The sequence below is a fragment of the Triplophysa dalaica genome, chromosome 19 (genome assembly GCF_015846415.1).
Source record: "Triplophysa dalaica isolate WHDGS20190420 chromosome 19, ASM1584641v1, whole genome shotgun sequence".
NCBI lineage: Eukaryota > Metazoa > Chordata > Actinopteri > Cypriniformes > Nemacheilidae > Triplophysa > Triplophysa dalaica.
The window spans coordinates 11,421,102-11,445,441 of NC_079560.1; the positions used below are offsets into that span (position 1 = coordinate 11,421,102).

At 38.8% G+C, this 24,340-nt stretch overlaps 1 protein-coding gene across 5 annotated transcripts in view; it reads right to left on the reverse strand.

Annotated features, from left to right (window-relative positions):
• Positions 1 to 928: 928 nt before the first annotated feature.
• Positions 929 to 24,340, reverse strand: part of cxxc5a (CXXC finger protein 5a) — a 29,348-nt gene continuing 5,936 nt past the window's right edge. Inside the window, exons 1-3 of one of the 5 annotated variants that reach the window (XM_056730397.1) lie at positions 21,414 to 21,856; positions 11,537 to 12,583; positions 929 to 2,256 (exon numbers count right to left, since the gene is read on the reverse strand). In XM_056730397.1, the coding sequence (XP_056586375.1) occupies positions 2,215 to 2,256; positions 11,537 to 12,358 (864 nt within the window). In that variant the 5' untranslated portion in view covers positions 12,359 to 12,583; positions 21,414 to 21,856 and the 3' untranslated portion in view covers positions 929 to 2,214. The other 4 variants (XM_056730393.1, XM_056730395.1, XM_056730394.1 and 1 more) reach the window with 4 other exon arrangements.

A 24,340-nucleotide genomic window follows, 5' to 3' on the forward strand; every position in this document is an offset into this window, starting at 1 on the left:
TAACATTAAAAACTGTTGCACTTTATGTTAGTTAATGCATTTACAAATGTTAACAAATACAACCATATTGTAAGTGGTTTATGTTTTATTTTGTACATTTATTGTAGGCAGCCATGAAGCAACCAATACAAGTTCTACTATAATTCACCTAAATTATTTGGGACATAATAGTTAGTTAAAGACAAACAATACTTCGTTAAACTTGCTAAAATAACTTGAAGTTAACATTTTACTTATTGAAACATGAAGGGAGATGTTTTTCTAAAGAGCCAACAAGGTTTAGTTACATCACAGCCATGAACCATGATTTGCTACTTGCTAGTCTGTTGCAGGTAGTATTTAGTGGGAGGGACTTTATTATTTTAGAGAATTTGATTGGAGAAAAACCTGTGTAGTGCAGGATGAGTCATCTATATTTTCTATTTAAAAATCATATCTTTAAAGGTTCTTTTTGCATACTTAGCATGCAGATTACAGGTTATTGGTTAAAGTCACACAACACTAATTTCACAGCAAACATCTCATGACCATGAGTGTGTGCCCATCTTTGAGTGTAGATCTCATGATTTAAACCTAAAATGCCACCAAATTCACTTGTAAAAATGTAGACTGAACACATCTTCGTGGTGTTCTGCTGCCAAAACAGCCTTCACTCCCATTTACGTTACAGCTGATTAACTCTCAGAGACGCTCGGTCAGAGACATTGGCTGAGTATCAATAATTCATTGTCTTTTAATTGTGTTTTTTACCTTTAAATGTCAGTCTGTACTTTAGGAAGGAATGCAAGTGATATTAAAGATCAGCGGGCCACAGAAGCACATTGTTCCCAAGTCTATTAATTGTTATACTTTTACTACAAAAAGTTTCTATAGACATCATGTGGGCGTCAAATTGTCCATGCAAAAAGTGAAGCAAAGGAATCAAAGATAAAATCCATCGCATCTCAAAACAACACCTTGTCCCGTTCTTTTATTTAACCATTTGAATTGAAATGGGAACAACCGGATTTTGCGAGCAATTCCAAAAGCATTTTTTTGTAAATTTGCTTCCTAAAAAAACATGCAAATAGAGACGTCAGACCTGTAAATTTTTGACACAAATACATGCATTTGTTTTTATTCACAAAACCAGCCCATAGTTCTAATCCAATACAAACATTGCTGTGTTTTTTAAAAGATGTAGCTACCGGCAAAACGAAAACAAAATAAAAAAGTTATTTCTTTCAGTGCGTTTGGTCGAGCCGAGCGAGTGCTTGTCTCCAAATGCTGTGGAGGGCTCTGAAAAAATTCAGACCAGTACATTGAGAACAATAATGTGACACTTGGTAATATAACGCAACATCACGAGACGTAACGCATGGTTGTGGAACGTGATATAACGTCATATTACACAGTGTGATATGATGCAATCTGACAATATAACACAAGGCTGCCAGTACAGTAAAACAAACCGAAATGTTTGGAGCCTCCAGTAGTAACATACAGAAACAATGGCAATTTTACGTTTCAATATACCGTTTTTCACGATGCATATTTGTTCTTTCAATTATTTAGAAAACTGGATTCGTAGATTTTGGAATCTTTACTTTTCCCTTCAAAGAAAAACACTGATCAGTTTTCAAAACTCTAAATTTAAATCAAACTTAAAAAAGGAAACGATCATAAAATACAGTTTTTTTAAGTAAGAGCAATGGTCCTAAATTACAATAGTGCTTGCCATTAGCCACTAATCTTAAAATATAGCCGTAAAATTTACATTCTCTACACAAGTACTGTTTCTTTCCACACATGAACAACATTAACACCAAACACAGAAATTCAGTTGATTGTCCACACTCAGTCCGTCATTCCTGTTTGTCAATGAACAGTTCCATGTCTAAGCCACAGAAAAAAATCTGCTGGAAAAAAGGGACAAAAAGTACCAAAATGGAAACATATAAAAGGGAATGAAAGTTGCCATAGATACTTTTTATTTATGTTTAATTTTTGGTTCAAGGAATAAGTAGGTGCATCCATTACTCGTTTGATTCTTTTTGTCTTGTTGCTTTATTGTTCTGTATCTTGTGATGAAGTTTTTTTTCATAGTTGTCTTGCGTTTCTCTTTTTTTCATGTAGTTTGTGTTTGTCAGCCAGTGTCGGCGCTGAGATGATCCAAGCGAGAGTTGGCATTGCACTTGATGGCAGAGCTTTGGGTGGAGGTCAGAGGTCACAGTCCTACTGGAACCACCGGAATGCTGCGCCCGTCGGCAGCATCACCTTCTTACGGAAAGAAAAAGAGAAATGGAGACAGAAAAATGGCACACAGTTAGGAGAGCAAAAACATAATACACATACACATGTACCTACAATAAGTATATCTATTCAGTAGGTTTTAGGGCTGTACAATTAATCATAATTAATCACAATCATCAAGCAATTACAAAAACTAAATAATCCTGATGAAACGATTATAGTGCAGCATTTATTTGTATTTATTTATTTAATGTTGAAGTAAAAAAGACAAGTTATTTATTTTTTATGTTGTGTCGAAAGTCAGTAATTATGTTACATAATTGTGATCTCAATACAAAATAATCAAGATTATGATTTTTGTCATAATCAAACATCCCTACTAAGGTTTCAATAGACAATTTCGCCTCAGAAATAAACTAAAATATTTTTTTCCCAAAAATGTATTCATTTGATATAGCAAAAAAAAAAAAAGACAAAGCGTTTAGCACAAAATTGCTAACAATTTAACTAAAATTAACTCAAACTCGAATATAAGAAGAGCAAATTTAAAATATTAGCGAATCTACAATAATAAATATGTGTCTGAGAAAAACCTTTTTAAACTCAATTCATTTAAATTGTTTGTATGCTGAATTTAATCATCATAATAATTTAATAAATTCAATATTTGTGTGTCTGAATAGGTGTACATATGTAAAACTGTTCCCATAGCTTAACTCGTACACCATGGTGCTTGCAAGGTCATGGGTTCAGTTCCCAGGAAACACATCCCAATATGTATATTCCTTCCTGTTGTAAATTGCTTTAAATAAAAGTGCCAAGTGTATAACTGCTGTGTGGTGTAGATATTGTCAATACATTGATATTCCATCTCTATTGTACCAAAATATGATACTGTTCAGAAATATCCACGCTACAAATAAATGCATTCTCCTATCCACAAACATATTTAGAAATATCGCATCAAACATAAACCAGTACATTTCGTGATTTTTGTGTTTTGTGTCCTTCCTCCTCCAGCTCTTCTCTGCACACGAGTGATTCATTTAATTCATTCCTTCCTGCCCTGTTCTCTCTGTCCCTCTACCCCCCCTCCCCTCCCCTCCAGCCATGGGCCATGGCCCTGGCTCCACGCGAAACTCGATATGCCACATTCATTATTTAGTCACCACGTAGTCACGTCCAGAGCCCACCGCACAGCTCTCGCCAGTTTCTCTTCTCAAATCTTAATGTCTCCATCTTTTTCTCTGTATTCTTTCTTTGCGGGACACAGGTGGGCTCTGAGACCCGACCAGGTGACGGAAAACAAGTAGCAGGATGACCCAGCTTCAAAACAGAGCGAGGGGAACTCAAGCATTGCTAGAGCGAGGTAACGCTTCCCCCCTTAGCGCAACGCTACTGCGGCATAGAATCTCACACATTCGCCAGCGCTGGACCGAGCCATGGGCGGCAAACACATCCCCACTCACATGATCAAACATGCTTCAGCCCACACACATATACTTGATATACTGTAATATCTTTCAATCAATCATGAAGGACTGACATATAGCTTTAACTTTTGAAACAATCAAACACAGAAATACAGCTACAGTCATCCCAGGACAACAGCTGTATAACGTTAGATGTTACTTGTCTGAGATGTTATCAGTTTAATGGAAAGACCATCTTAATCATAGTGTAAATCATGGTAACAGGAGTATTTTAACCTTTTGGATGGGACACCATATTTTCAAAGGTCATTAATTTTTGTTTTGGATGGTGCAAAGTCTTTATTTTGGACCGGTTACTTCAACAAAGGGCAAAATTTTTCTACAGAGTAAGGGTGTGTTCACATATGCCATGTGTGGTTCGATTAAAACGAACTCTGATGCGATTGCTCTGTTAGTGCGGTTTATTTGTGTAAGTGTGAATGCAGCCAACCGAACCTTGGTGCGCACCAAACAAACGGACCAAGACTGCTGAAAAGATGGATCTCCGTCCACATTCAACTAACTCTTGTGTGGTTCGATTGAAATATGAATGCAACACGGACCGCAGGGCATCGAACCGAACCAAAAACAGGAAGTGATAAGAATATACAACCCAAATATCAAGTGATTTCATGATATGAAAGAAGTGTTTATTAGACCTCTGCTTGCGCATGTAATGGAGGAATTCCTGGCACCGTTTTGACTGCTTTAAAACAGTTCGTGAGGTTCTCGCAAATTACTGGCTTGCTTAAAATCCCCTCATATGCGCAGGCATACACTGAGCATAAATAACCCAGCACAAAGCATTGTTTTGGATGTCCGATAAGTTCCGTTTTAAAATATTATCATAAAAACTGTCCAATCACGATGCGACTGAACACATAAGCTGTTAGGTTCGCTATATTTAAGTTTGCTGCTAAAATGCCAGTCTGAACGCTAAGCGAGCCAGGACTCGTTTCGGATTGTTTTTAGGTCTGGACCAAAAGAATCAAACTACTAATAGGAACGCACCCTAAGAATAAATCTCAGTTCCAACACCTGGTGAACTTCCAACCTGGACGTCATTTGAAGACATTAAGTGTCAAGTGTCAAACCTGAAGGACTTTCTTTCTTGTGCAGAACACAAAAGAAGATATTTTGAAGAACCTTGTAACCCGACCACATTGGCTCCCATTGACTTCCGTTGTATGGGCGGGTTTTGAACCCCATTGGGGGAAAATAAATTAGATTTTTGGGGTAACCTGTGCCTTTTAACCACTTTAACCAAATCGAGACTCCATTGCTTGAAGGACACAAGACATGTCTCAAATCATGCTGGGAAAACCTGGATCTTTATGTTTTACATAAACTTATGAAGGCCGTGCCAGCATGAGCACATGCTGTCATTAAAGTGAAAACGGGACATACTGTACCATATGCTAAGAAATGTATGTTAATTCTTCCATAATGTCAAGCTCTATTAGTCAAATGAGTCGAATTTCCATTGACATTCACTGATAATCTGCTGATAATACACAATGTTCAAAATTTTACTATAGTATGTAAACAGCAGAGAATGAGTCGGTCATCTGGGTATTGGAACAGAGCTTGTGTTGTATCTAGTCTCTATATAGCAGCAGCTAAACCTTAAAAGCTTTCTATCCATAGAGTAGCATCCACATAAAGATACAAAATAAGATTTTAAAGAGACAGTTCACCCAAAGAAAAAATTCTGTTATCATTTACTCACCCTCAGATCATTGAAAACCTCTATGATTTTCCTTCTTCTGTGGAACGCAAAAGAAGATATTTTTTGTCTTTTGCGTCTATACAATGGAAGTTAATGGGAATCAATGTTGTTTGGCTGCTAACATTCTCCTTTATATCTTCTTTTGTGTTCTGCAGATGAAAGAAATCCAGCTCATTGCTGTTTAACATAAAGATCTGCAATATAGTGCATCAGTCACATGGACGACTTTATGATATTGTATTATTACTTAAGGAGACTTTGAACATTATGAATAACACATCCATTAACATCTCATGAAATAAAATATAAGGTCACAAACAATGACATGATCGTTTCTGAATGAATACAACCATATAAACAATGTTCAAAGATGCACCAATCCATCTAAAGACCTAATCCTTCTGTGTCATTTTAACACCTGAATGAAAATCTGAATGAATACTTATTTCAAACTGCACAAAACAATGCAACAAGCCAACCGCTGACAGCATGTGTAATTCAAAACCAACACTGTGGGTGTGTCTCGCACACGAGCCCCTGAGAACGTAAAGGCTGTGACCTTTGCTCTTCCACTACCCCACCAGAAGCGACCTTAACGCCCAGTCCTCTTTCAGACATCGACCCCACGGGTGACCGCCATGACACCCGACCCATGACCTCTAACCCTGTATCTGTACAAACAGTGGACACTGACAAGAGGACGGCTTTGTGTGGCAGCGTGCGTTTCCAAGGTCATCGCTGTTGCGAAAAGTGTCAACAGAAAAATCTTAATCTGTTTATTGATTTTCCATGAATAAGTTACTGCTCTGCTGAGCGTTCAGTTTCCTCACAGGGTCACCGGCCTTCTATTACTGACTTGTTTGGATGAGAACGCACAATTTTATGGTTGTAACAATAAAAAACTACAATAACATATGAAAAACGATCAAATTATTTAAGATTATATGAGTCAACCGCGCTGATTAACTAGCTGACGATGTTGTTCCATTCTAAGAACCATGTTTTTTAAGACTCCCTTTTTTCCAGAAATCACATCACTTCCCCCAGTTTGCCTGTTTATGACCTCACTGTGGTCGTCCAGTATACATGAGATGATGTCTATAAAGTCATATCGTGACTTTTCTATTAGGTCATACGATGACTGCCATCCCTGATGTGGCGGTTGCTTTGCTTCTTTATATGTATCTGCTGTACGCTGCCCAGCGTCACCTATATCTCTGCTGTAACTGTGTGAATGTGTGTGTGTCAAGGTGTTAGTTAGAGGTGCAGTGTGACAGCTTCTCTCTCTGTCTGCATACCAAGAAGAGACAATCTCCATCTTCCAGAAAACTGATAACACCGTCATCTCAAATCAATTTCTCTCTAATGCCCATGTCACGACATCTAAATTAGAACAAAACACAAATAACTATTGTTTGTACAAACATTAGAGCTTCTATACAATGCACTGCAAATAATATTTTTTTTTGTATTTTTAGTATTTAGTCTTGTTTTCCAGAATATATGGGTAGTTGACATAAATAGTTAATGTGTACTAGTGGAAACATTTAAAAAAATATAACAATAAAGATTTCTTATGCTATTTTATATTATGAATATTAATAAAATAAAATAATATATTATTAAAAGTTTGTTTAAAAAAAATTGCTGTCACTTCATAAGACACATGCAGTGTTTTTGTTAACTTCTCGAATGTAAAAAATCTTACAATTACTTAAATAGCTAAATATGTATCTGTCAATTAGTTAAAGTAAACAAACTTGAATTAAGTACTTAATAATAATAATAATAAAGTACTTAATTTATCTTAGGTATTTTGTTCTCAAGTAAATTCTTAATTAAAAAATATTTAGATATTTTCAATGGAGACAAAAATATAAAAACATTTTGCAGTTGAAAACTAACTCAACCCTTTAAGAAACTGCTTTTCACTGTTAAAATTAAGACAAATGAAGTCTTGTCAGGTTTTGCTAACTTCTGGAAGAATTTAGTCCCCAGAGTATTGCTAAATAAATTCACACAAACACACACGAGTGCTTGTGTGTACAAACAGTTTTCAACACCAAATACTAACATGCATAATACACAAGCTAGCAGTTAATGTCCACATGTAAAATATACAAGTTAATAAACATTTATAATTAAACAAATCTGTCATCCATCGTCATTTACAACAGTTGATCCAAGACGCAGAAAACTTGCAAAATCAAACAATTCTCACAGTATTTGTAACAAACACTCATTTGTGTGCATTAGTACCGCTAAAATAAACAAACACAAAAGTAAAACCACACTATGGGATGACTAATTTGCCCGTGCTCCTCTATTTCCATTCAAACGCAAGCTTCCCAAAATAATTCCTCACATCTCTCGTCAGTGAGGTGTGAGGTGGCAAAGGCCTTGATGGTCTGCACGCTAACCCCCCACTCCCCCCGCCTTTGTTTTTATGGCCCACTCTGAGATTCCAGTAATGCACCGTAAACGCTGCAAACAGCCTGGTACTGCGAGATCGCTGCCTCCGTTTCACAAACACTCTCTTTAAAACACGTACACAGACGTGACTTTACTTATCATAAACATACACAAACACGATACAACTGTGACAAACTTGAATATAAGTTTACTTTCTTTTTTACTGCATTAAAGTGATAGTTCACCCTTAAATTAAAATTCTGTCATCATTTACTCACCCTCTTGTCATTTCAAACCTGTATAACTTTCTCTGATGCGCAAAACACAAAAGAAGATATTTTGAAAAATGTTGTTACCTTGCTCCCATTCACTTGCACTTGTCTTGTGTCCATACAATAGAAGTGAATGGGTGCCGCCAGAGTTCTGTCACTTACTTTTTTTTAATAACTTCTTTTGTGGTCTGAGAAATAGAAAGTCATACAGATTTGAATTGACAAGAGTGTGAGTAAATGATGAAAGAATTTTCATTTTTGGGGGAAATATCCCTTCTTGGTCAATCTTGGTCAAGAAACATCAAGTTTTAATGTTTATACTTCTCATTATCATATTCACTACTTATTATTATAAGAACTTGGAGTCCTTTCCACAGAACCCAGCAACAAACAGGCTAAGTGATTTATCATTCACCTTTCAAAACCGTTGGCGCTTTTGCTTAGTATGCAGATTTGAAGTGTAAAGGTCAATATTGATGTTTAAACTCTGCTGGAATATCTTGTTTAAGTTTTGGAAAATACTAGCTTTTTTATGGCTGGTCTTAGCTAGTCATTTTTTTTGCATTAAGCCGATATGATCAGCTGGTTAATAGTTGGTTCCCCATCTTGAACCAGCAAGAAACTATCCAAAAACATCAAGCAATACAACTTCACACGTGCATTCAGAAATTCGCTCACAAGACAAATATGAATCGATATGTTGTGCTCTGTTTGGTTTTAAAAGTACTCCTTCAACTCCATCAAGTAGCAATAAAACAGCAGGTGTGGCTCATCTCAGATCCTTAGTGCAAAACTACTCCCATCATAGTAGGCGCTCGAATTAACATCTATTTAAGAAACCATAAAACGGCGGAGCTTTATGTTTAAGGCACATTTTAATCACCAGGAATCCCTGAGACGCCATCAGACACGACCTTGTTTGACACCCACTGACCGGACAGCTTGGGCAGCAGACGTCGGGGTGAATTATCAGACCTTTTTAATGACTAAAATGCTAATGGTATATATGACATAACCCAGACTTTATTCCGTCACACGGTGCTATAATAATTGTTCTGTAAACAGTAAACAAAACCACAAAGATTTCTTTCATAGGTCTTATTTGAGCGTGAAAGTCATTAAAATGGACAAAACCGTTATATTATCGAATACAGCACATACCAATTGTAAGGAAGCATTTGTATCTTCAAACCAATTAAATAATTTGACTCTTTTCATGAGTCAGGAGAGACTAATGCATAGTTAGGCACAGACACAAGAAGACAGTGTTCCACCAGACACGGAGAGAAAAGCTAAAATAACTAGTGACACAAATGAGCTGATGGTTCTCTGGAACTGTTTTTTACAGCCGGACATCACAAGGATACAGGCCGCGCTCTTAGTTCTCCATTGATCAATTCATGTCAAAATCTACTATTAAAGGTCCAGTGTGTAATTGTTTTGGAGGATTGACAGAAATGCAAATATAATATACATAACTTAGTACTTCTTCAGAGGTGTTTAAAGACCTTGCATAATAAAGCGTAATGGATTTATTACCTTAGAATGAGCTATTTCTATCTACATACACCGCGGGTCCCATTACATGAAATTAACAATGTTGTTTCTACAGTAGCCCTAAACGGACAAACTGCTCTACTGAGCGTGTTTTCTAAATACGTGATGACATGTCAGCGGCCATAGTGATTTGAAATTGAGGGGGGAAGGGTGAAGTGAGCCGTTGGTTGCACTCAAGGTCCGATCACTCTCGTGAAGCCAACACGCAAGTGACTTAAACTGCAATTCATCGACTGGCCGCTAGAGACTGGGTTCAGAAGAGTGCAGAATCTCATTGAGCCCCATGTTAAAATGCCCAACTTTACAGCAGAAAGTAAAACATGTTTACAGCCTGGTACAAAAAAAAGATTTTGGTCTTTATAGGTAATTTTGCCCTTCATGATAAATGTAAGGGGGCAAACTTTTTTATAACTCATCCGTTTAGAATTTTGCATTATTAAGAGAGTGGCCACTTCAGTGACAAGTGGTTTCAGCAACCAGGCACCTCAACTTCAACCCCGTCCCACCTCTTTGCCCAATTTCGATTATTCGGGATGCGCTGCTACGATGGTGGCGGCCAGCTTCTCCCACTTAAGGCAAAAATGCTCCTCAGAAATTTACGGTCGATGTCACGGACACTACCATTTTTGTATACAGTCTATGGTTGCAATTCGCAACCTACTGCCAAATTTCATTCACTGGACCTTAAAAACTTTAAGGAATTACTTAATTTCCAGGAAAATATTATTATAGATTAATTCATTTTTGCAGGTGTTAAGAGATGCAGGTGTGAACTATTTTACAACCAAAACAATCTGGTGAAGTCAAACTACTAAAATATTAATATAATAATGTAATGCTGTGTAATGTGAATAATAACAAGGATACACTGTAACTGGCAGGCTATTTACAGCTGAAGATTCTGTTTAAAAGAGCATATACTTTCTAAAGCTAAATTCCGAAATGTCTTTCAAGTCATCATGTTTTGGAACCCAATACATTTTTATCCATTGTTAATCAATTTTATCTTATTTGAAATAACAGGCACTACATAAAAGTATTATCTGAACATCTATCAAAAGGACAGTCATGTCAAATGAAGGACAAATATTTTCTTTGGAAGAACCTGCTACGAATCATTAACAATGCCTAGAACGTGCATTCAGAAAGTAAATGGTCTATTTTGATTTCATCTTGACGTGACTCTTTGAAAAATGATCATGGGCATTTGTTCTATCAAAACAACTTGGGATGACCTCAGTAAGAAGTTTGGAAGATCATGAGCCCAAATTGCTCAGAGGGAGGAGGGGGTGGACCATTCGTCACTGACACCTGGCGCTCCAGATGACAGCCCTGTGGCCAGATGGATTACATCGTACATAAACACGAAAATACACACATATGTACAAACCATGCTCCCTAAAAACACCAATGGTCCGATGTACCCACAGATGGAACCACTTCGGCACTTGAACTTTCAAGTAAACAGCAACAAAATGGATCAAACTGACCCTAATAATACAGAGACTTATAAAGGGGGCATCATGTCTCTGAGGAGTGTCCTAGTAGTGTCACAGAAGCAGGATGCGAGAGGAGTGACGTGATCCCGCAGTGGGAGGCAGATTAGAACGAACCCTATGGCGTTTGTCTGGCCGTATCTCCCTCCCCCACTACCTCCAGTGCCACCTGTCACCCCGTAGCCTCATCTCCTGACCTAACCCTTGTCCACAAGGCCATTACAAATAAAGTCATCTGAATTTGACATTACGTAAAGTTATTCTCTCATTTCATGTCATAATTGCATAATCCTACTAGTCAAATAATGGAATTAATTCAAAACAAAACTATTTGCCAAAAGGTCACAGAGTCTCAGTATCGTTTACCTCCAGTGCAGCAGACGGTTTCTTCTTGAGCTCCTCGCACTTGCGGAACTTGCAGATCTGGTGGCCCGTCTTGCGGTTCCGGCAACTGCTGCACTGCTCGCAGTTAATCCTGCGCCGACAAGGTTGGCACATACCGCAGCGTTTCCTTTTCTTCTTCCCGGAGCTAATGGCGGAGGCCAGCTCGCTTTGCACTGGGTACTCCCCTGTCAAGCCAGCCATGTGCAGTGCACTGTCAGCGAGGAAGACTCCGGCGGGCGTCATGATGAAGAGTCCTGGATTGAAGGGAAACCCCCCACTCACGCCGTACGGGAAGTCTGTGTGGCCCCCCACTGTGTCGGCCACCGACGCCCCCTCCAGGTCAACCGTACCCGCCTCGCCCCCCACCCCGCCCACGCCCACTCCCATTCCACCTGGCAGGAGCATGTGCTCCATGCCTGCCCGCTTAAGCAGCGCAGCTGCCTGGGCAAAGTGCAACAGGCCATTCTGTCCCTCCAACACCTGCTCCAGGGTCCGGTCCAGCTTGCTCGACAACAAGGCCGAGGCAGAGGGCTGTTGTTGCTGCTGCGGCTGAGCAGGCTGGGGTTTGGCCACGTGGCTCTTAGGGTGGGCGTTGTGTTTCAGTCCATTGGCGGTCTGCGGACAGGCGGCAGTGTACTGCGAGAGGGTGCGAGACCTCTTCAGGCTCTTGCTGAGGGGCTCGCTAATGATGCCGCTACGATTGCGTCGTTCCACAATGGGGCTGTCCTCCCGGTAGCTGCGCTTGTCCTGGTCATCGTCCTGAACCTTGGGTGTCCGGCTGCCCTCCGGCTGTCCACCAGACATGGTCCAGCCCCGGGGTGTGTGCGTGGGAGGGGGGGACGGGGTTGGGGAGGGGACGGGGGCTGGCAAGGGAGGAGCCAGGCAGCGCTTATGATCCGCTCAGTACCCAGGTGAGGGTGGAGCCTCCCCTTAATGTGCAAAATGGCCGGCCAATGGCAGGCTGACCCTCGACGCCGTTCGCTCTAGAATTCAGCCCTCATCCACATCTTTCCACCAGCAACCTGTAAACTGAGACACAAAGACAGAGAGAGGAAGAAGGATGTTTAAAATCTTCTAAAGATCAAAATAGACCTTGACAACTAAAAAGCAGTGACTGAGAACGCCGAGCAGCAATCGGAGCCTTTACTTCGCATGCCTCAAACATTTTATTGAGTGCTGTACTGATGCCCCTACTGTGCCTGAGAAATCAATATGTACATTTATCTTCAAACACCACATTAAAAGAGTAAGGCCAAAACCTGAGAGAAGTGAACTGCAGCGTAGCCAGACATCCTGACTAAAACACTACGAATAATAGAGAAACTACACCATATAATCATGTTTATACACAATTAGCAGTTTTCCACGGCAAATTGGTTTATTTTTCAGAAAAACATGGTTTACTGTTTCTTCAAAAGAAAACCTCACTCTGAGTAAGCAGCCATTAGAAAACCTGCTTGATTACAGGAAACAATAACCTGTTTTTTAATCATATTATAGGTTTACTCTCAAAATTTGTCTCAGGTGATCCAATCACAAGTGGCCAAGAGAGACATTCTGCCAGATGAGACTGTTTCTTTGGACAGTAATCATGTGCAAACTTTTGCTCAAGTCTCCCGTGTCTCTGATATTTCACCAAAAGATAAAAAAAATCTGACATTAAAGCAAAAATCAAGCATTTAAAAATGTTTCACTAATCCAAAAGTTTCACATTTGCACTAAAGGTGTTGATATTTATATCATGCAAAAGTATCCAGAAGGTACATACTTGATTTAACATTATTTGTACAATGTATACAATATGTACATATGTAAATTCATACAATGTATGTACTGTATATGCAGTGTTTTTTATGGGACACATCATCACAGATTATGCAATATGTTCCAATCTGTTTTTAACCATCTTTTTGTATGGCTTGAGTGATCCCAAAGTTTGGGATTTAAACCTGTACAGCGCTCTCTACTTAGACTTTTTTAAAGGGTCAGTTCACCCAAAAATAAAGATATGGTGATTTAATTATTTCATTTTCTTTTAAATACATAAAAACACTGTCGCTCAAAACCTGTATATGACTCTTTGTTCTATGAAACACAAAAGAAGATATTTTGAGAAATGGTTTTGTGTCCATGCAATTAAAGTCAATTCAGACCAGTGTTGTTTGGACACCATCTTCAGATACAAATCTTCAAAATCTTCTTTTGTGTTTTGCAGAAGGGGTCACAGGGTTGACATGAAGGTGGGAAAATAGAAGAATTTTTGCTTTCGGGTGAACTATGTCTTCAATACTAGGTGTAAACAGAATCAATAAATAATAGAAAACCTGTTTCTTGTGCCATTCTGTCATTGGCAAGTACAAGTCACAGACTTCCTAAATGTGTGATGTCACCTATGCAGCCATAACCCACATTTCTGTCCATAGAGAGTATGTATGCATGTCAAACTGTTAATGTGACATTATGTCTTCATGATATTCACTGAAGTTCAGAGCAAGACATGTTGTCAATCATGTAGTGAATCGTGAAACACAACAGAACACCAGTAATTGAGTTGACACTTGATATTATGACAGAATCCAAAACCCAACTCTCATTGTTTATTGGTTGCCCCCCTCCATCCATTGACAACATAAACTTCAACAAACACCCACACACACACACAACCCCACTGAGAAACGCTGAGGAAATGGCCGGGCCAGTCCTTATAAGGCAAACAAAGGGCCAGGGAGGGAGGGAGGAGGGGGGTGGCGAGGGGATCTACGCAGTGTGTGGAAATTGGAAGGCCAGAATTAGTGGGAGGTAAAGCTTCAAAGGCAGGAGCGCAGCCCCCGCTTTCTCCCCGGCTCAGGGGTCTGTGGCGCCAGCGGACCACAGCCAGCCTCTCTCTCTCTCTCTCAAACCAGGGGCCACACTGCACCAGGCTGCTTTACCTTCCGCCTGCCAAACCTTCCCTGCCGCACACATCTCTTGCTGGGACTGTGGAAGCACCCAACCTTCACGTCCCAAAAACAGTGAAATTACATAGCAGCGTTTCAGTATTAGCGGCAATGACTCACTTCCCATCCAAACCTAAAGAGAAAAGCATGTCTCTAACAGACCATGCTAGCCTGCCATGGTGGTTTCTCTTTTATCCTGGCTTGGAATGGCAATATGGCTCATCTCAAATCTGTTCCACTCTTACGGCTGCTGCGTCGAGCCAACAGTTGGCCACACACACCAACCTACCAACCCCCCTCTTCACGATGTGTTTTTCATTAATTATCGACGTGATATTGTCTCATATCCGTGTTGCTTTTTTCCCTAAAATTGAAGATATGATGCATAATAATCCAAGACCAACTATAAAAGAAAGACTTAACGCGGGTACATACAGTCTGACGTAGTCTAGAGATTCCTGGGAATATTGGGAATGAATCTGAATTTTGGGGTAAAACTTAATTAACTTTAAAAACTTAGTAATAAATAAATAAATAGATAGCCTAATATTAATAATAATATACATTAAATAACAATAATAGTATATAAATATGGGGAAAACTTATATAGAAAAAAGAAAGATAAAACTTATTAAATGATTTTTTCCCATGTTCTATACTGTAAATGTGGATGGCAATCAGATCAGAATGTATGTTGCGGTACATGAAACAATAAAGGCTTGGAAACACTGGACGTGGATAAAACACAGCATTCAACTATATAGAAGCTGTGTGGCTGGTCCAATGTTGTAAAAAAAGGCAAAAGGCAAGGGACAGGTGGCTCAATGTTAGCACTACTTGCTTAATTACTGTTCCCAGAGTAACCATTAGGGTGATGGAAATGGGCCCACAAAATGACTTAGCAAATAAGCCCACTGGACATAAATGAATCGATTTGTTTCCTCTCCCGTCCTGAGAAGTTTCTCAGTTAAGAGAAAATACAGTCACCCGGCTACCCAGTGATCCGGATGTTATTTGTGGTAATATGCAATCGATCTCATTTCAAATAAAAAGCAAACCTCAGCCCGTTCTCCATCTCACAGCATGTGTCGTTTACTAAGAATTGTCAGTTCATCATAGTTTCCTCCTATGGTAGAGAGTGAATTTGTCTGTCATTGACATCATTTCCTGTTTGTCATAGTTACATCAAGTCCACCCTTATGTAAAGGTTATGGCCGTTTCTCAATTCCAAGAACGCAAAGAATGGTCTCGTGTCCTCATGGAGACCGGTCTTGCGAGGCAGCCTTGGAAAAATGAACTTGGATGGATGCGCCGTAGTGTCTTCTGGGACTTTAAGCGGGTTTGGTACGCGCGCAAGTCTGCATTTGATGCATCCTTGGTATCAAGGACACATCTGGGTACTTTCATGCGTTCTCTGTTCTTGTGTTATGCATTCTCTGTACTTGTGTTCTTGAATATTGGAACCGGACATGGGTGGTTATTGACAACGTAGAGCGAGAACATGATTACACAAGAGCGCTGAAGAACTCATTGTGAGAAACGGCCTATATTTCTGCTCCACTTGAGGCACAAAAAAGACAAATCTAACATTATTGGCTCAACCAATGAGAATGAGTTCAGGGCAGGCCATCTGTTTGACAACCAATAGCAGATGGAGGGAATGTGTGAAACTTGTTTGGACACAATCACTATTTTTGTCTTTTTGGTTCCTCCAGCTTCATAAACTTTACATAAGTCACTTTTAAAAGTACTTTCCTGCCTCTGCAACTGAAAAAACTGTATTTAATTGCTAAAATACGTAAATATTATGCGTATATATTAATATGAATGCTTCTTCTGCCGACTTAGAAAAACTCTTAAATTTGTGACACCCACATTCTGTCATTCTTTCACACTCTTCCAACACTCCTTTTAACTTAAATCTCGGATTTTTCTAATTAAATCTAATTTCTTTGATTATTCCTTGACAGATCACCGTAGATTTCTTTACATCGTATGTATGTAAAGCAACAGAATAGGTACAGCATGCTTATGTCATGCTTTCACACCAACACTGTTATTTCTGAATAGGAATGTACATTTTCAATTCAATTTCAATTGTATAAATGCCAAATGAAATAAAAAATTGGCTATTAAAACGTATTTGAATTTTACACAAGGTGGATACCATTTACATTCAAAGTGTGTGTAAAAATCTCCAAGTCTAAGCTTTAAATATGAACTCATACAATTTTGGATCCTGTCAGATTTATTGTACAGAGAGTGCTGACTGTGTGCCTGTCATTGCATGTCAAACTTCTTTGCTTCATAGTTTGCACAAGAATTTGCAAAAGACAGAAAGATAAATAACTTTTTACTGTACATTTTCAATCTAAACTTTCTAATAAGGTTGGGTCACAACATTCATTATTATACCCTTAGTTTTTCCATAAATGAATACAGTGTACATGCTATTCTCACATGCAATGTGCCTTGGAGAAACTCTATCCACCCAAATACTTTAAGGAATTGATCTAAAGATCTGCTGTTTCGATTATCAAAACTTTCACATACAATAGCAATGAGAGCAATGATGTAACAGTAATTTCAATGTTAATGTAAATGTACGATGAATCAGTGATCGCAAACCCAACACGGATCAATTCTTACACTGAATATGCTGTGGGGCTTGGGGTTTGAGTTTAAACAAACTTCCATACTGTAAGAAATAACTTTTACCAACATCTTGGATGACTCAAAGTTAAGCATCACAGTGATAAAGTTGTTACACTGTTCAAGTTCAACTAAAGGATCGAGAACTTTTTACCTAAATATTTGTGGAGGTTTAAGTTGTGTGAATAGTACTACAGGCCAAACAATCACATTCTCTACTCGCAGTAGCACAATACCTCACTTACAGCTGTAAAGACCTCAGCTCAATTAACCCAGCTCCATTCAAAAGCGTGGTTATGAATGATTGTAATGCATTGTATTCATTCAAATAAAGCTCGTGTAATCAGACCCTTAACCATGTAATCAGCAGCTCACAAGAGAATAATGAACCATTTATAGCTCAGACTCAAAGCTCTATTTTATTAGTTTTGGGGAAAATCTGACTTTAAAATATTGACAAAAAGGTATGAAATGAGGTGAGTCAATAAATAAACCAGCTGAAAGAATAAACAGACCAAAGACAAACCGTTTAAGACTACACCTGTGTTCATTTCTCATCTGTCACAGAATTAGTTCAAATGATGAACGTTTCGTTCATTGGCTGCTTTTGTTTGAAGGAAGTTTCATTTAACGCACAATGCACGTATATCAGTAGCACATTTTGTGCTCTTTAAAAAGCAGAGGGTAGGAGAAATGTGATATATTGCACTGATTTTTTTCACACATAGGCCGAAATGGTTGTTCTTGCCATAACAATTAATATAGAAATATCTTCACTTTGAAATTATTCATAGATGTTAACTAGATTCTACTTATAGTGGACACAAAATGATCACTGTATGCATTTTACATTTGCATTTGTTTATTTAACAAACAGTTTTATTCAAAGTGACTTACAAGTAAGGGAGCACATTTATCTATAGCTTCAATACTTAAGGTGATATTTGGAGGAACGTTTCTAAAAATCTTTAAAACTGAAGACAGAAAGTGATATACATGTGGGATGGCATGAGGGTACTGCACGTCTATATTTAAAAACATAAAAGCTGTGCGATTAGTTAGTCAAAAATTTAGCACTAAAATAAACATGTTAAACAAATAAATAGTGTATGATTTATTTCAATATTCATGTGCAATTAATCGCAGATTATCGCACAAAAAGGGTGTGATAAATCACATTTTTATTTATTTATTGAAAGCCCTAGTTATAATACATAAAATGAATTAATGAAAACATTATTAAGTAATTTATTTGCTTATTTCTGTTTGTGTAAGAAACTTCTGACAAAACATATCTGATCAACTTGGCTCTCAGTGAATGCCCCTATTAATGCTTCCTAATCAATATTGTGTGACTGCTTAGAGGTGACCGAGGGCACAACAGTGCTGTTGCAATCATAAATCGCCAGCATTACCTCACATGATGTAAAAAAAGAGTCAAATGAAGTGATATTTAATATAAAGAGATCTTTTCCTACAGCACTAATTAGGTTTAATAAACGAACAATTTCCAAATTTGTTCCAAATATAAGGCACAAGGAAAATTGATATAGTTATATATAGTATATATATAGTATATTATTTGTTGATCTAAGGAAACAGTGATCTAATAACAGTGACCTTGGTTACTTGGAATGACCTGACCTACTCAAAAGTTGCGAAAAACACATAATTGATTTAGTTAAATTACAATTAGTCTTAAATGGTACAATATTTTTTTTATTACAATTATTTGAGGTCACAGAATAAAGCCAGTGACAGTATTTTGTTGTTCACCCACAAAGCTGCAGCTAACAAAGTGTTGACAAACCAAAGGGCACTTTTTGAGACATTAGCAAATTAGGTAATTAACATTATCTTTGTTCTAAAAGGTGAGAAGGATATTATCTATTACTGCAGAACGCATACTTATTCAAGTTTGACCAGCTATTATTACTAATATTATGATCAATTTAGCAAATCTATCACTAAGAAATAAAACAAGGCCATCATTTAGAACTTTTTGCCCATCTCATACTGCGGTCAAAATAATTGTATTTTCAATAAATCTGATAATATTGATTTGATCAGTATGTATAACATCAATGGCTGGGTGACCTGCTAACTCTGCTACGATTAAAATGAGAATACTGAAGGTCTGATCGCTGCAACAGACACTTGCAGCAGACTCATTAATGTACTAAGTACAGAATAATAGCTAGAAAAAGATGCCTCTAGAGACGTTTAAGTGATATCACTCATATGTCAGGTAATGGGGGATTAACAAACAGTAAATGGAGAGAATGGTTTGAAAACGTTAAGCTTTTTTCCTACAAATCCCTAAATATCTAAATCAAAAAATACTTCTGCGGAAATTGTTTTCATGCTGCAATAACAATGTGGTTTTCAACGAGGCAAATAACAATTCTGCTATCCTAATTTATGCTGGTTCAATACAAAAATGTACTCTGACTTGCTCAAAACTTTAAAAAGAGTATCTACTGTGGATTAAAACGTTATAGTTAACTGACAAATGTATTTATTTACGCATATTTAGGTCGCAAGGCCTCTAATGGTAATGTCATGTGAAGCTGTTTGAAATGAGAGCTCGTGCCTCCTCCCCGGAGACAAGCACGCGACTAATTGGTCCTCCCCTACTGAATGACGAGCTATAACAGACAGTCCTGCAGTGAACAACAGCTTCAAACAATATATACATTTACTCTTTATACCTCCCGAACCTGGAAAACAGCACACATGTGACAATTATATCAAATTTGTATTTTACTAAAGTATACCTTATAACACAATTTAAATGTTTCATTTGTAATCTATTTTACAGTCGCCGTACAAATTTGGACATAAACCTGGAACAGTTATAAAATAAACTTACAACAAATGTTAAATACTGTGGGAGGCATTTGCTAAATCCTGCCACAGAACAGCTGAAGCCTCCAACAGGAGAAAAATTCACTGTGAGGTTGCTTCGCAACGTCACGCAGGCAGATATCGAGTAATTCAGGTAATGCGGACTCCAACGTAACATCTCGCCCTAGACACGCACGCACGCAGCGCACCACGCTCACACTTACACACACACACACACACACACACACACACACAACTATCTGACGCTTTCGTCCCCCCCCCCCTTCTCTCTCTCTCCCTCTCACACACATGCAAGTGCTAACGAACAGACTCACGCACGAGATCCAGTGCGCGCAAATCCCGACAATAATTTACATTTTCAGACATCGCGCAGCCAGACTTTGCCGAACGACGTCTCTTGCATTTGCATGGCTCAAAGTTAAACGCGCGTCAAAACTTCTCCAACTCTTGCCGTCACGGTGACAAGTTAATGGCTGGCAATCGCACAAACAGTGCGTTCATGAGGGCAGCGCGCGGTCGCTCGTGGACTGCAGCAGTAAATGCTTGCGCGCTCTCCGCGGCGCTCCAGCGGGGACATCAGCCTGATAACATCCTCTCGGCGAACAATGAAGCGTTCATTTCTCCCTAATCCCACCCCGATGAGTTGCACAAACCATCACAAACCCCGAGCGACCGAACAGCAAATAATCAATACGGCGACAACCCCTTACATATATTATAGTTGTAACATTTTGACATAGGTGCGTTATAGGAGGCTAAATCACAGGTGCGCCGCTGCTGGCAGAGCAAAAGTTGCACTCTTATAACATAACGCTCATCAACTACAATACCACCTGTCGTTGCATGCTGGAGCAACTATCATAAACGTCATCGGTATCAAAGCCGACATCATTTTACTATCAAATATTTCCCGAGTGTTAAGTTTCAACTGTCCGTCACACTACTGATAAATGACTATAATTTGTATAATGTGACCATTTAAGCGCGGAATTTGACATATCTGATGGAATCGGATACTTGCTTCATAAAGAATCGAAGGAATATTACTTCCTGTGAAGCACGTTAATGTTTCCATATAAGAAAAATATACAAAGAACATCTAAAGGTACGAGTCGATAATATCCAGTCGCTAAAAAATGTAATTTCATTTGACGTTAGAGCGGCACAAAAATACCTTTTGTCTAGACTCAATGATCTGAAACCTCGGTCTCTGCGGTGCCAGAATACGGTCTGCAGCAGCGCGATTGAGAACGTACAGCAGAATCATTCTCCCGTTCTCCCAGCCGACAAGACCATTAGGAAGATGACATCCCAACTTTGAGCAGACTTCAACAAAGTATGATCCCCCCTTTCAATGTATCTGCATATTTGCAAACACAAGCCCCTTTTTTATTCGCACCTACCAAGGCAGATCAGAGCGGAGGGGAGGGCTTCCACTGTCCGAGCGCCCCTTCTCCAAGCCTGTCGTAGAGATTGATGTCAAAAAGAAGGAAGAAAAACCTTATTCTACACTTCCAGAAACCATGTAGCCTTCGACCGAGACGAGCGCGCGAGAAAGCGAATAGTAAATTATTGCTAAACGTACTTTCTGGGAAGCTGAGCGTGTGGGCTCACCAACCTTTCGATTCTCGCAATCCCACCTCTACATCCAGAAGAACATGCAAACACATTTCATAGATTTTTGGAGCCTCGCGTAAAAACCGAACTGGACTTTCCGCGCCGCCGCGACGGAGAAAACACAGATAAACAAAGACGTTTTGAGTTACGCAACGTTTCTTTTCGTGGGTGTTAACATGTTGAATCGTAACGTGTAACGTATTTATATGGCGCGTGAAACATTACAGGGTTATGCTTAGGGGTGATGTTTGTGTCTGCTTAGTCTCCCTATACACTGTGCAGCCTGTGATTTTTCCTCTATGAGCCAAAGTTGATATGTCGTCATATCTCTTTAAGACTGAACTTCCCTCCGACACATTCATATTTACCATCAAACAATGTCAGAGGAATGCACGTGGTGACGGCATGACTGTAACCACAACGTTTTTTTGCAATATTAAAATAAAAATTGATTTCACTAATAAATATTGAAAATATTTTTTTTAGGGTTCTATAATGTGTCCGATTTTTGTTTGGAAAACATAATGACGTATTAATAAATATGATAATAATAGGCTTATATGCCCTAGTCTTTAAAGCGCTGGCCAAATTCTAAAGCACCATAACGCAATTACATCATACGGGCTGCCATTTTAATTTTAGGGATTAAATATAAATGTGGGAAACACGTTTCCATTTTAATAAGTTATAAGGAGTGCGCGCCTTTTAAATGTCAATACACATTTATGACGCAGTGATTGTTTTACGTCGGTAACCCTGTGAATAGTGCAGTCTGTTCTTGTAAACAGCGGTCAGATGCGGTCGTCCGGCTCCCGGTTTAGCCGAGTCCACTCCGCTTCTTCTGAACGTCCTGTCTGCTGGCAGGCGGCCAACCGAAGTGTGTGGAAATGACACCGCCAGGGCGGCAGAGATTTTCCTTCATTTCTCTCCTTCCCGATCGCAGACGGGCTGACATTGGCTAGAAAGTGGAGCAGCTCGTCAGGGACAATCAATGCGAATCGATCGAGCCGCGCGGGTTTGAGGCTCCGAGCTGGAAAATAACGCGCGCGAGCGAGAGAGCGAGTGGGGAGGGGACGCGCTACCAATACTCGCACACACAAATATCGCCTTTACTAAACCTTTATTTCTTGCGAGGCGCATCCAAGACAGTTTATTGATTAGACGTTTTACTCCTGACGCAAGGATATTTAATCATATTCGACAACACTGGAGCGTAATGTTTTTCCTCACCTGTCAAACTTATCCAAGCGCAACGTATAGGCTTTGAATGTAGTAGCACATTGAAGTTATTTCTAATATTTCAATAATATATGTATTGTCCTGTAGGGTTGGACCACTTGTGAAAATGCTTCTTTTTCACAGTTCTTTTAATTCAATATCATTTTAAATGGAAATTATATTTTCAGCCCAACAACTGAATAAAAATGTCAATTTGAAACATGAATTTCATTATAAAATTAGGATTTTACAATATGTTTTCAATAGCTGTCAATTCTCTTCGATAAACCTCTTTCCTCGTAAAAATGTCTGTGCGAAACATTCCGGGTATATAAATTAGTCTTCATTTCTGTTTTGTTGTTTGCTTTTAAATGTGTTTTTTTATTTTCGTTAACACAGTATGTTGATACTGTAAGTGTTCTAAAAAGTTTGGGATAAAATGCATAGTATTGATTGATAAATACAGACATACTCCTTTCTGGGAAACCACACCACTTCAAAAAGACACAAGTGCGTCTGGCTAATTTTAGCATCTTTTGTAATTCGTTCCGTCTACGTAATTCATAATATCTAAAAGCATTCTAGTCAGATGCAATAAAAGGAAGAGTCAGCATTGTATCATTTAGACGTCAGAATGTCAGGAGCAGTGTCAAAGTTGAGTTCAATTATGAAAGTACTATATGCTTGAAAATGTCAAAGGCAGCATTCAGACAATACAGATTCTTTTACAGTGCTATCGCATGCATGTAGCCAGAATAATTAATGTAGTCTTTATGTCTTTTGGTAACATTTAAACCTTCCTGTAAAGTAAGAGTGTGGTAATGCCATAGCAACTCTAATGGTGATGCCATGGTAACGCTGCCAAAAACACGTTGGTAAATCTTTGCCAAAAAAGAAGCGAAAGAAAACACTGGTAAATCCATAGTGATTACATGGGAACTGGTTGGCAGTACTGTTAATCCAAGGCAATAAATCAATCTGGTTTAGAAATACTAAAATGCAGAAAATATTATAGTAACGTGAGAATGTTGTAGCCTACAGCTGTTACATAGTGTAACATTCACAACACTAAAATGTTCATGTTTTAAAATATCTTGATCTTCCAATGAAACAATCTGTTACTAAGCAAAACGTTTTTGCCCACTAATACATTATTAGGCTCCATATAAAACATCAACTACTCGGTTCAGAATAATATATATAGCACGCACACAGGCCACTGGATTCTTATCCAGGTTTGCGTTGCGTTACACGGGGTTGTCTAAGTTTAACAATTAGCTTTTGTTTCATCGCTGACATATTTTTGTAGTCGTGGGCTGACACGCACGGGTTTCGTCAGAGAGATAAGCGCACAATGGACGCATCCAGTCCCTCACTGACGGGCTGGCGTGAATAAATTGGACACGCATTGCTTCGTAATCCCCTGAGTGTCTCTATGGCTCTGGCAAAGTGCCTGGCCTCACCGTATCTTACATTAAGCAGACGTCAATCCGTT